We start from the raw sequence: 14,417 nt of genomic DNA, 5'->3' as shown, positions 1-14,417 counted from the left end.
CACCTCCCTGTCCACTGTCTTCCTCTTATCCTTCCTCTTCCTCTTTTTGGTTCCTGTGTGTATTTTACAGGAAGTGTTTCTTCAGCGTCATTGTGAAAAGAAAAAAAAAAAAAGCCCAGAAACAGCCTCGTCGTTAATTGATCCAAAATGGAGCTTTGCGATGCACAAACGGAGCGCGGGCGGTGGAAGACACGCCGCGTCACATGACCGACCTGTGGTTTTCTGTGTTCTCATTCAAGACGACAGGAAGTTAAGAGATGGCACGGTGAGCTTTAGTGACACACCAACACACGCACATGCTCGCAAAACACACATGCAGAACACACACCGCCGCACACATGCACGCTGCACACAGCTGCAAGAAGTCGCATTTACATACATAACACGTATGTGCAGAGGCACACATGAAGGCTTCACGGTGAGAGCTGCAGCTTACCGTCAGATGCTGTCCTGTGGTGAATGTGTGGCACTTCTGTTTCCTCTGCTCACAAGCAAAACGGAGCTAACTTGGCCTTGTGGTAACGAGTTCCTGCCTCGAGTCATGTTGTCAAAGCACGTTAAGGGACGGCATGACTGCAGTGAGCAAACAGCAAGCAGAAGTTAGTTTTATAGAGAGCGCAAACGGTGAAATGCAGCATTAATTTATGATTGTTTTGAGTTCATTTTTAATCCTCAATCTAATCACTGCAGTTCTCCCCCAATGATCCCATTACTGACCATTTAGCAATTGTTCTAAATGCTCTATGATTGTAATAAAAAAGACCCATAAACATGACTCCAAGACACAAAGAGTGAGGTAAATAGACCAAACAGAGAGGCAGTCAGATAGCAGCAGGGCACAAATCCAAAAGGCAGGCAGAGATAGAGGAAAAAGGCCAGGAGCTACAGCTGGTGATGGCACAATAGATGATCTGGCACAGAGTCGGGTGGAAATGGGCTGTTATTTATTCTGAGGGGATAATTGGGGAAAGAGGAGCAGGTGACTGGGATTGGCATGGGCACACTGAGGGCGACTGCAGGTGAGGCTTGAAATGTCTCTGTAGGTGGTGACTGGGCAGGCTGAAAGGGAATGTGAGCGGAGAGCTGTCTGATGCCACAGCTGAAAGGATTCAGTGTAATATTCAGCTTTTTAGAAACACTTTAACCTTCCTTTGTTAAGCATTTAGAGGCAGTGTAAAATCATTTGATAAACCCTTTATGAAACACTGTAAAGTAGCAGATTTAAGTACATTTATTTAAGATTAAGATACATACTTTATTAATCACCACACAACATGCCATGCATCGCTGAACACAACAACACACACAACATGCACATGCCATGCTTTTTGGTGAAATTATTCCTCAGCATTTAACCCATCCTGGTCATCCTTCCTCCACGGCAGACCAGGAGCGGTGGGCTGCTAGCTGACAGCGGCGCACTGGGACCCGGTTCCTCTCGTCACCATTGGTCAGATGGTGATCTTCTTGCATGTTTTTAGTGGGGATTTTTTATGGTGAACACGGGGAGAACATGCAAACTCCACACAGGAAGGCTCGTTAAGGTGCGGCAGGCACCAAAGGCATGGTGGAGGACACACCCCCCAGCACCCACACTCGAACCCGGGACCTTCTGGCTGTGAGGTGACAACGTTGCCACCGTGCCACCATTTGTCAATATCTGTAACTCTTCCTGTGGGACTATAGTGAAAAAAGCAGTTGTAATAATCTAATCTTCACAGGAGAAGTTACAGTTGTTGACAATGAAGACTTTAAATGCCCTTACAGCTGCACCCAGCTAGATTATAGCGTGTTATAAACCATTAGAAATGCTAAATAGGGCTTAAATTAAAGTGCCACCCATCACTTGTGGTTTTCTGCTCCGCGTCTCCCTCAGAGTGTGTGTTTTTATGAAACCATCAGATATTTTTATTCCTTCATAACAGTGGCCGTATTGTGTGAAGAGCCAGTATCCTTTCCCCACGCCTGCCTGCTGTCACTGCACGCTGGCTGATTACATGGTACAACGTGTTCTCCTGTCCAGTCCAGATTACATGAAAACACACACAGACAGACAGACACACACACACATTAGATCATGTCCTTGATGATTCACCCTTTCCTTCAGCACCAGTCAGGGTTAATAAAAACAAACCCTGTTTATGGAAAGGACTGAATCAGCCGTATTGATTTGGCGCCATTAACCCGAGCAGAGTTGTTTTGAGGTCTGTTAAGTGTTCGGTGAATATTACCGTGATGGATGCCTTTTCACATGTGTGCTGCTTTTTGTAAATGTCAAATGAATTACTTTTTATTGGACTCCCTGCAGCAGCAGCAGCAGCAGCAGCAGCAGCAGCAGCACTAGCAGCGCTTCCCTCCAAATATGAGGCTGCCTGCCATCTAAAAGACTCCATATCATGAATAAAAAACAGCCCAGAAAATGCTACCATCAACGCTGAAGCTCGCAGTTTTTTGTTTTTTGTTTTTTTCTTAATGTAGCACAGAAATTTGCATTGGCATTTGCTGATTAGTTTTCCCCTGAAATTAACTGGTCAATCAAGAAGATAAGTGCTAGTGGTGGAAATGGGAAACCCAGAAACATACAGTACAGTGTTTCCTCTGTAATTTCATTCTGCAGTGGAGCTCCGGGGTATTTTTAGCTTTGCTTTCACATCTGTTGCTAACTTGGAATCAAAGTAAAGGTCGCACAACCAATAAAGTTTCTTTTTTTTTCAATCATTTCAAAACATTAGAAGCTTGCATCTGTCGTCTTTAGATGGAAATGAAGCAGTTTTTTTACGTCCGTGTTTTGGGTAGTCGCGATGGAAATTCCTTCTCATGGTAGCAGCCGATGATTAAACGAGTGAAATGAAATAAGCAATGTGGTGACTCCGCTCCATCCCCAACAGTTGTGTCTTTCATTGTTTTTGGAGTCATTTCTTGCTCTTTATTACCCTCCAGCACAATATCAGTGCCAGTGTGGAAAATAAGACTGTGTACTAGTAAAGTAGCATCAGAGGAAGTCGTAATAATAGTAACACTGAGAGGAATAACAGTGGTAATATTATACAGTAATGTTTTTGGTAGCGTAGCAGCAGCAGCGTGCGTAGTAATAGAAGTACTACCTGTAAAAATGCTAAAAGTATTAAAAGTAACAGGAAGAAGTAGTTGTAATATGTGAATGCCTACAGCCAGATTTGAGCCCACTGCGGCTCACTGATGGCACATTTAGCTGAGTTCTGGCATTAGCATAACAACTGTTAGCGAACAATCCCAGTTTAGTACCTTTAAGTGGGCGTGCACACTCAGACCAGGTTGAGCTCCAGTTTGTCACATTCCAGCTTTAGGCCAGGGTCGGCGTCCTGAATCAGACCAGGACTCTATTCTGGTCTATTCCAGGCATTCATTCATGAATCCAGCAAACAGGCGCTTTTTAGTGAACCTGCAGTTGTAAATAACCTTCCAGGAATTAACAACTGAACTGAGACACAGGGGCTCCAATAAAGAGGCCACAACACTCGGTGTGGCTTAACTTCCATTACTGGCTCTTTATTTAGACTATTTAGATATACCACAGGGTGGATCCTACATGTGTAAAGATAACCAAGAGCAACACCTCAAACGAAAGCTGGTAAACATCCCACCACAAACCATCAAACCTGAGCGGACTCCCGGCACACCGACCACACCTGTGACCGGAGGCCACCATGACTACACAGCCAGAAACAAGACAGACAGAATTAAATCATATTCTAATAAACCCTGAAATAAGCTAAAACAAGCAATGCTAAAATAGGCAATCAGTCAGGGCTTTTCCTGTCGACAAACAACACGCAGACACAACTTGGGTACAAGATTAGCAATGCTGAATTAACACATTTCATACCTTGTAGCAGGTGACAGACAATTACCTTTCTTCAGCTTCTTAAACCTCAATAAAAGTCACAGCAAACACACTTTCACTAATAATGATTAGCATGTTAGCATGCACAATTAACAATGGGGCTGGGGTTGAGGGGAATGTGGTTAGCTTTTCATAAAACTTTGCTATGATTATGGTGCTGGCTTAAAACTCAAGAGATCATCTAAGTTGTTGCAATTCATCCTCTGAGGACCATGAATGTCTGTACAACAATGCAATGCGATCGGTCCAGAGCCTGTCGAGATGTTTCAGTCTGGATCAAAGCTGTGGACAGCTAGCATGGTCAAAAAAAAGAAAAAAACCAAGATGTGTCTCCTCTTTATCACTGCTAATGAGATGAAGATCATTCTCCTCATCATCAAACCTGCATGTAAATCAAACTGGGTCACACCTGAGACCTCAAACATCTGTATCGGTCTGATCTCCATCCAGCTGTGGGTTGTACAGAGACGGTAGATTCCACATCCTGCTCCTAGTTGGACTGACCAGTTACACAACACTGTTTCCCTGCAAAGGTCTTACACACACACACACACACACACACACACACACACACACACACACACACACACACACACACACACACACACACACACACACACACACACACACACACACACACACACACACAGATAGCTCTGCCTATCCCCTGTAGGGTATATAAGCAGAAACAGAAGTTTCCCAAGACGGAGCAGCAGCAGCAGCAGCAGCAGACCGACTCCAACCAGCAGCAGCGTCTCTGTCCAGCTTCTTCTGAGGTGTGTCCACTCCGCATTCAGACCTAACAGGTATGAAGGTTTCCAGCTCTGCTTTGGTGATTTACTGCACCTGAATTCCTCAGCAGTTCAGTAACTTTGTTCTGTTTATGCCTTCCAGATGTGAAGAATGCATTTGATGTTACATCTGAGAGTCATTTTAAACATTCTGCAGCTGTTATGTAGTGTTTTGGTAAAACAAATGTGCTCTGAATAAGTCAAACAAAGCCTATTGTACTTCACTTTATATGTTTGGCTTTATTATTGAATTATTAATGCACTTTTCTCTCATATAAAGTTTGATGAAATGGCTGAGTTACATTCTCAGTCCCATCCTGATACTCCAGGTGTCACAACAGTGGACATAAAAATCCAGGTGTTACCTGAATATTATAGTTACCAGAGCAGTAACAGTAAAAATAGAATCAAAAACATCAATTAAACATGCAAAACTTAAGTTTTTCTTTGGAAACTTATGGCCCCGGCAGAGAGTTTTACGGTGAGCACAAGCAGGCTCAGTTCTGCTGGTAAACCTGCGTGGAGTTTTTCTCCTGTGTCAGCATTTACCAAAGTTGTGTTAAACTCGTGTGTGTGTATGTGTGAGTGTGTGTGTGTGTGTGCGTGTGTGTGTGCGTGTCTCACACATGGAAAAAGTTGCTGCTGTATTGCATTAGTGTGAAGTCACTAAATGCATTTACTCAAAACATGGACTTAAATACAGTTTTGACATATTTGTACTTTATCTGAGTTTTTTCAATTTATGCTATTTCATCCTTCTACTCCAGATCTTAAAGGGAGGTGCAGTACTGCATATTGTACCATGACATAAAAGTAGTGCTTCCATGCTAATGCGTCAGTAGCAATAACCCGATGGTATGATACTTATAACGTTCCACTACTGCCCAAATACAGTAAGTATGACTTTATTTAACATGAATCTTTAAGGCTATCTAAGACTTGTTATTCTGAAAGCACTAACTTGCATATTTTTATTATGTGCTTAAGTAAAAGTAGCAATGTGACTGTGTAAAAAATACTCTGTTTCAAGTGAAGGTGTTGCATTCAAACTCCTGCTTCTGTGACGTTACAGAAGTAATGTAAAGTAATAATAATAAAAATTTAAAAAAAAAATGCATCAAAATGTCCTTAAAGTATCAAAATTAAGCAAAAGAAATCATGTTTCGATTTTTCTCTGAACTTTAATTTTTGTGACTATTGAAGAGTTTTGCCTCAAACTGCTACTTAAATGATGAGTTCAGAGTGAAAATCACCTTTTGATGAAGCTATTAAGAACTCATGAACACCTGAAACATGACAGTAGATCCCAACAACATGCACTGCTTTTATGTCAAGAGACTCGAGTCAGAAAAAACACTGGATATCACCAATTTATTCAACTTATTTTAAGTTTATTGAACTTAACTCAGCTGGTTTTACGTTTCCAGCCACTTGGAAATCACTGGTTTAATCTTTATTACATGTCAGTATAAGGTCATCATGTGTTTTTATGTAAAATGTTAATCTAAAAAGTAGCTGTCAATTCATGCAGTGGAGTAAAACCAAAAATATTTCCCTCTGAAATGAGGGAAAATAGATTTAGATACAAATACTCATGGAGCCACAGTACTTGAGTATTGTGCTTAGTTCCTTTCCTGTGCTGCCGTCTGTGTGTCTGTCTGCAGAGGGTAAATCTGTCTATCTGAGCCTCTGCTGGAAACAGAGCTTTCATTGTGTTCAACGATGACTCACGCAGCCACAAATTGTCCCAAACGTCTCCCCGTCCGGCGCACACGCCCACCTTATGCAACACTGAGCCTCGTTCTCGGGCAGGTGTTTGCACCACCAACCTTGCTCCCTGCTAGCATCTTATGAAAACAGCTGCTGTGTATTTAACGGTTAAATCAGCCTTACCACACACTTACATAATCACCATGGCAGCAGCCTCGCGCCTCCCTGACCTGCGGTGGCGGCCTGCTCGGGCTCTGGACGCAGGTTTTAGGTAGACCCCATGTGGGCTGAAGGGTTGATGTAATGTCAGCGATGTTTCATGTTGTGGATTTAATGAGTCATTCTGCAAACACTCTTTGTTTATGTCAGTTTGATGCGTTCATGCTCGAGGCTAAGTTTAAACCTGCCGGTGGTCAATTACACTTTGCTTTTTTTGGTTTATTGTTTCACCTTCATAGATTACTGGGGAATATTTTTAATTACTTTGGTTAACCATGAATGCAAATAACTTGTTTGGGCAACTTATTTTCCTACTAGTATAACTTCCATTATCACAACTAGTACAAATACTTGTACTGTAGAAGTACTCTGCTGCCATACGACTATTATTTTTACTCATTATTGCAGATCACCTCACAATAATTTTTATTATAACTGCTACTGTTTTGTATATAAAATGCCAGAAAATAGTGAAAATGTTCAGTGTGAAGTTTTGTTTTGTTCAATCAACAGTTCAAAACACCAAAGATATTTAATTTACTGTCATAAAGAGAAGAAAACCCATCCTGTTAAAAAGGGCCTGTAGGTGTAATGTATTTTCCTTTTCTTACACTCTGTAGCCATTTCTCATTTCTACCACTAATAAAACAACTTCTATAATCCTGGTAATACTTCTACTTGTACTTCCTCAACTGCTAGTACTACTATCAGTACTGCTATATCAATGTGTTGAAAGTACATGAATTCCTCAGCTGGTTGGTCCCAGTTTCAGTGCATGCAATATTAGGTAATACATTAAAATAACCTTTATTTGCAAACTTCTTAGATAAATTTAATGTGATATCTGGCTTTTATTTCTTCATAATGACTCGACTTCACACAAAAGAAGACCGCAGGAGGACTCAGCGTGGTTTCCCTCCGTGACCAGGAATGACTCAGTTATTTGCCCGTTCGACATGCAGAACATGAACCTTTTAATACACATGATTAATGCTCGGTAGTAAAACTCTTTCTGTCTGTGTGACCACAAAAACGCACAATATTTGTGGAGTGAAAATAAATCAGCAAACACTGAAAGTGTCTTTCTTTACCAGCATTTTACAGGAAGGGGAGTGACTGTAAACGCCCCTCCAGCCAGCCCACAAACACACATGGAAACCACCTGCATGTGTGTTTCATCAGTCACAAGCTTCAATATTTTCATGCACTTTGCTCGAATAGATATTTAAAAATCTTCTGTGATCAAAGGGACAAAGACACACACTCATATTTAAAGCAGATGGGTTTGAAAAGCAGGAATGAACAGAGCATGATGGGACGTTACAATCTGCACAGATGAACGGCCACTTCTGCTGATGATGCACCAGGAATAATGCTTTCCATTCGCTCTCCTCCTCCAGTCCTGCGACAGATCACCCAGCCTGACAAATCACCACCATGTCTGATCAAGCTGTCACCCCGACTCCCTCTCCTGCCCCCCCGGCTCCCACCGGACCCCGCCCTAAGATGACGAACCGCGGTCGCACCTCAGCTCCCATGGCAAGCTCCAACTCTGAGTCACTGGACGTACCTGAGGTGGAGTACTTTGGCCTTCCGGGCCCGAGAGGATTTCCGCCTATGACTGGTGAGAGCCGACTCGCTGGTTCAACTTAATATCTCTGACTTGTATTTTCAGATCGCTTCAGAACTTATAAACGGGCTTTTGACTTGAAAGTGCTGCTGAAAGTTCACTCAACTCATTCAGTCGAGGTCTAAAGAAACATGACTTCCCACCATACATTGTTTTATGTAGAAGACACATTTGATTATCAAAAAGCAGAAGTGAAGGGCAGCAGACAGACCTCACAGCGCGTCTTTGCTGGAGAAGATAAAGTCTTCTTCCCGACAGCGACACAGTTTCCAGCAAGTTTGGCACATGACTGACACATGAATGACGTCCAGACAGGATAAACTCTGCTCACTTCCTGCAGCCTGCCGCGACGCTCCACCCCGCGATGTCGTCGAAGGGCTGCACAGTGAGAGATATCCAGATGTGACGGGAATTTGGTGTTCGGCACATTAGAGTAGAACATCAGGATGACAGCGAACGGCCACAGACGAGTGGCAGACACATCACTGAGGCTTTTTGATAAGTTTACGACACTTGAGTTAAACTCAGTGACATGTTAATGAGGCAGAGGGCAAATGTGCACAGGGTTAGGTTTTGTTTTTGCCCTAAATGCCAACAGAGTGGCTCTTAAACTAACCACATGAGCGTCTGGACTAACCCAAAGGGGTATTTCAGCCTCTTATGTGCCCCTCTGGTGTGGCTTTGGGATACAGTATAAATGTGAATGACTGTTTAATAGCTTGCACATGCCAGATGGTTTGTTGCACAGAACCATCTGGGAAGTCGTCCATGGAAACCTTTTGGAAAAAGTCAGGCACTTTCAAAAAGATGCTTGGCAGGTGATTGGATGAACCATCTGTTTGTCACCGTGTGCCACAGGCAGTAATTTTACTTACTCAGTTGCAAAATAAAGGCGTCAACCTTGACAAGTCTCTTTGTTTTCTCGTTGTCCTTTCAGAGTTTCTTGACATCTGGGACGTGGACATGATGAAGAGGCCGGATGAGATCAACAAGAAGGAACACCACACCATGTTGTACAACTCGGACTATCTCATCATCCGTCGAGGACAAGAGTTCCAGGTCAAGATCTCCTTCAATCGTCCCTACAAACCTGCTGAAGACAAGTTCGCTGTGGAGTTCACCATCGGTGAGCCGAGCACACTGTATTAGTAGTGTGCTGTAGTTTTGATGGTCTTAATGATAGTTTCCATCCTGCGGTCAGTCCAGAGAAAGCATCCCTTGCTCTGAACTTGAATTGCTGGTGTATACTTCATTGACTGTGGCTTGACTGTCACTTATATATGGTGCCAAACATACAGAAGCATTAAATGAACTTATATTCCCCGTTCACCCAGGCTCCAGCCCTCAGTACAGCAAGGGCACCTATATTCCTGTCTTCCCCACCAAGGAGCGTCAGAGCTCCTGGGCAGGCCGCATCACAAACACCGCCGACAACACCGTCACCATGGGCATCACTCCCGCGGCAAACTGCATTGTGGGGAAGTACCACATGTACATCGCTGTGATGACCCCCTTTGGCATCCGTAGGACCAGGCGGGAGGAAAGTCGAAACCTCTACATCCTCTACAATCCCTGGGCGGCAGGTCGGTTTAGGCTTCTTGAATACAACGTTTTTGCTGTTTTATTGAACATCTTACTGGCTTTTGCCTCACTTTCATACCCGTAAGCATCCACGTGACCTGCTGTCTTTCCTCAGCTGACGCTGTGTTTCTGGACGATGACAAAGAGAGGGAGGAGTGTGTGATGAATGAGATGGGGATCATCTATCACGGTGCATATGACGACATCGCTGAGAGAAACTGGAACTATGGACAGGTAAAGCCCCATCGAAGACTTTGAGACAGATTTTCAAAATATATATATTTAATGAATTGCGGGGTTTTTTTCCTAGTTTAACTATGGAGTCCTGGATGCCTGTCTGTACATCATGGACAGGTCTGAAATGCCCATCACCAACAGAGGGGACCCCATCAAGGTGGCCAGAAAGGCCTCCGCTATGGTGAGAAAATGTTTTTAGACGTCTAAAACTGATAAACTGATGCAAAGTTAACCCTTTAAAGTGAAATCTGCTCTTTGTTGTGCCCAGCTGAACTCTCGTGATGATGAAGGCGTGCTGGTGGGGAACTGGAGCGGCGAATACACTTACGGAGTGGCGCCCACTTCCTGGACTGGCAGCACAGAAATCCTGCTCAGCTACGCCACCAGCAGGATGCCCGTCTGCTACGCCCAGTGCTGGGTCTACGCCGCCGTCTTCAACACCTGTGAGATTTTGACTGAATCCCAGCAGCCCTTTCCAAACCCCTTTGAAGTATTTCCTTGACCTCAGTCAGGTCAGGTCAGAAAGTTGCGAGGAGAAACTGTGGGATGACGAGGAGACAGGACAGGAAGCACAGAGGCCCCTTTTCTCAGCTTCCAACTCTTATCATGGCTCATACTTAGATACTTTGGGTCAGTTCATTCAGATGAGAACCCTCCTTGATTTCTGTCTTTGCTTGTCTGCGTAGTCCTGCGTTGCCTCGGCATCCCATCGAGGGTCGTCACCAACTACTACTCCGCTCATGACAACGACGGAAACCTGAAAACTGACATTATTTTGGACGACAACGGCAGGATCGACCGCAATCGCACCAAGGACTCGATCTGGTAACACAGCTTTCATGGAGCTTAGCCTCCAGAGATCTAAAGCTGCATGATCAAGCTCAGATTCAGTGCAAGCTCAGTACTATGGTTTCCAGTGTGGAGGAGAGACAATTACATTTAAAATAATGTTGGTCATTGTCATTGTCAGGAACTATCACTGCTGGAATGAGTGCTACATGTCCAGACCAGACCTCCCAGTCGGCTTTGGAGGCTGGCAGGTGGTGGATGCAACGCCGCAGGAGACCAGCGATGGTAAACAACAGTAGTTGCTGACTTTGTGACAGCAGGTTGTGGGTTCTTAAGAATTCTTTTAGTTGCTCATCTAATTATTTAAAGAGAAATCCCAGAAAAAAAAGAGACAAACATTTATAAAATGTGTTTTTTCATTAGGTTATAGTGTGTATTCGTCAAATAAATGCAATGTAATTAATGTGTTTTGAGGCAGGACAAAGGTAAATAGCCTGGAGTGCACAGCTGTATTTAATCTCTTCCTCCTTTATCCATAAAGGCATGTACAGATGTGGCCCCGCATCAGTCCGAGCCATCAAACATGGGCAGATATGCTACCCATTTGATGCTGCCTTTGTGTTTGCGGAGGTGAGTCTTCGAACATTATTTCAGTGTAGATTTTTGTTCTTATTTTGAAGATTAATTCTGTTTTTTCTCTTCAGGTCAACAGCGATGTGGTGTTTTATTCCCGGAGTAAAGATGGAACCATGGTGCCCGTCAAAGTCAACCAGACTCATGTTGGCCGCATGGTTTTGACCAAAGCTTCAGGAGACATGACCCGCCGCGACATCACCGATCAATACAAGTTTCCTGAGGGTCAGTGACTACGACATCCAACACCAATCACAGTGTTTCAAACCGTTTTCTCTGCTGCAGCCTCAGCTGTGGATGAGTGATTGAATGAATGAAATGAGCCAAATGAATCAGCTGCCACAACAAAACTGCAGTCAAAATGCAAAAGATCACTACTATGAATACATTAATCCTGGACATAATGAAAGCCGTCTCCAAGTCTGTAATTCTGTGCAGCAATGCCAGACACCACGTTAATTTGGCATGATGGTGTTGACACAGTCGACTGTGTTCTGGCACCAGAGGACCAACCATGAACCATGTGTGGCTGCCAGATTTGGCAACGTTTTGTGGGGGCGTGGACTTGGTCTGGAAGTCAGCTCTGGTTGGCATCACTCTGGCTTGGTTTGGGCCACGGTTGGCACACGGAAAAGGACAAGAATACTTTTTGTGGGGCTTTGTGTACCACAATTATGGCATGTATTTGGCAGCAAGGATTCAGGCTGGTTTAAGCCCAAGAATTGTTACTACTGAGGGACCAGAAGTAGTTTCATCTCAAACAAAGAATAAGTCCTGATGTTTCCAAATATACAGACCAGGATGGCAACAAACCTGTTACCAACAACCTGGTCTTGTCTGATTTAATGACATCGACAAACACACTGATGCAGTAAAATTCAATCATCCTATCTAGGTAGTACAGAGGAGCGGACCGTTCTGGAAAAGGCGGAGGAGTACGGCTGCGAACGAGAGAAGTCCAGCCCTGCTCAGGCTGATGTGGACCTGGTCCTGCCCACCCTTGAGGTCAATGTGGGCGACGACTTCGAGCTGAACCTGGAGTTCATAAACCACAGCGACCAGCGCCGCGTCGTGGACGCCTACATCAGCGGGAGCGTGGTGTATTACACTGGAGTCACCAGCTCCGAGTTCCTGTTCAGGGATCCCACGGTGATGGTTGGCCCCAAAAAACGTGAGCGAGGCTTTAATCATTTCTTTTTTATCAGTATCGAATAAAACCCTAATGACCAACAAAAATACACCAACACACAAGTATTTCTATAGACTTTTTCACTATATTCATCCAGCAACCGCAGACAATGTCAGCTACATCATAAAGAACATGTAAGCATATTATGTATTGCACAAAGAAATGATGTAAATACGTCAGTGCAGAGAGAGCAGTGCCGTCTTTTGTGTCGTCCAGGTGTGAAGGAGTTGGTTCTGGTCGAGGCAAAGAGCTACATGAAGCATCTGGTGGAGCAGGCCAACCTCCACTTCATTGCCACTGGGAAGATCAAGGAGACCGGCCAGATCATCACTGCCATGAAAGTCGTCACCCTGCGCAATCCCACACTCACCGTCACGGTCTGAAATTATGCATGAAACAAACACTGTTTCGTTTATGAAAGTACGCTTTTGTAAGTGGATGTGTCATGTTTTTGTTGATAATGTCCTTTGTGTGCTTCAGGTGTCCGAGGGGGCCAAAGTGAGTGAAGAGATGATGGCGACTGTAGAGTTCACAAACCCCTTCAGCTTCGGCCTGGAGGGCGTCTACATTCGCATGGAAGGACCCGGGATCATGCCGCCCAAGTTCAAATATTACAGGTGAGCTCAGCACAGAAGACATTTGTGTGTGTGTAATCTTTGTGTTTGATGCATGTCTGAAATGCCCTATTCTAACATTATTTAAAGCAGCTATAATCCACATTATGCAGCATATCAGTGCATCAAAAGATAATGTGGTTTGTAACCTTATTATAAAGTATCACTGATCAATATTTTGATGGTCTTGACAATATGTCAAATCCTGGCTTCTAACTCTAAGCCTGCTGCTTTCAGTCTGATCCCAGCTGGCTCCTCCCTGACCTGGACCGAGTTTTTCACCCCGCAGAGGGCTGGCAACACCAGGGTGATCGCTACCCTGGACTGTCCTGCTCTCAGGCAGGTCCATGGCCAGGCGTCAGTCACCGTCGAGCCCTGAGGATCAATGCAGGATCGCTGACGGCCAACGTCGTGCAGCTCATTTACACTGCAGCCCAGATATAGGCCTATTACATCGTTATGTAGCTGTAGGTTTAGATTACTTTTAGTTACAGGCAAAGAGAGTACAGATCTCTTACATCTAACCAGAACTCTAATTTAAAAAAGAGGCTAATCAATGCATTTCTGCACCGTATCAAACTTTTTTACAGCTAAAGGCAACTGAGATTTTAGGGTGAGAAAACATATTTTGAGAAAATCTATGGATTGCTACTTTATTTTAACTAAAAAGCACACAAGTACAAAATGAGTATGGCTGTTTCTGAAATCTATTCACTCATTCATTACTTCTTTAATAAGAATACACTGTAAAATGTTTTAGAAATTTCATACTTAAAGTTTACACAATGCAGGGCTCTGTTGGGTAAATATGGAGGGATTTCTGACAGACTGGTTAGTTTAAAGATGCCTTAATCAGTTTTCACCACTAGGGGGCAGAATTACATCCAAAACAACCTGACAGGCACACAGTCCTGATAAGTTATCATAAAATGAAGTCAATAAGGGCTATCATGCCAGTCAAAGGTTGTTTTCTGGTTGCCTGATATATTTAACTCCAATATTCACTCATCTTCACAAACTCTTAAGGAAAATATCTGCTCATGTTTTGTTTAACATTCAACTGTATTCACCAGCTAGTTGCTAACTTTGTTCCTCTGCTGCTCGATAAGGTAGTTTAGTGGATTTTTTAGAGAAACCAGGC

General features: G+C 43.7%; 1 protein-coding gene across 1 annotated transcript; it reads left to right on the top strand.

Annotated features, from left to right (window-relative positions):
* The first annotated feature begins 4,566 nt into the window (after positions 1–4,566).
* Positions 4,567–13,839, top strand: f13a1b (coagulation factor XIII, A1 polypeptide b). Its single transcript, XM_070993597.1, has 15 exons — positions 4,567–4,689; positions 8,004–8,227; positions 9,171–9,359; positions 9,568–9,816; positions 9,930–10,048; positions 10,125–10,232; positions 10,320–10,494; positions 10,738–10,876; positions 11,022–11,125; positions 11,382–11,470; positions 11,545–11,698; positions 12,369–12,644; positions 12,879–13,039; positions 13,143–13,279; positions 13,514–13,839. The coding sequence occupies exons 2-15, from the start codon at positions 8,041–8,043 to the stop codon at positions 13,653–13,655; spliced, it is 2,229 nt and encodes a 742-aa protein (XP_070849698.1). The 5' UTR covers positions 4,567–4,689; positions 8,004–8,040; the 3' UTR covers positions 13,656–13,839.
* The last annotated feature ends 578 nt before the right edge of the window (positions 13,840–14,417 follow it).

This window comes from Chaetodon trifascialis, chromosome 23, assembly GCF_039877785.1.
Source record: "Chaetodon trifascialis isolate fChaTrf1 chromosome 23, fChaTrf1.hap1, whole genome shotgun sequence".
NCBI lineage: Eukaryota > Metazoa > Chordata > Actinopteri > Chaetodontiformes > Chaetodontidae > Chaetodon > Chaetodon trifascialis.
Note: the sequence above shows the minus strand (reverse complement) of the source record. Positions and strands in the feature narration are given on the sequence as shown.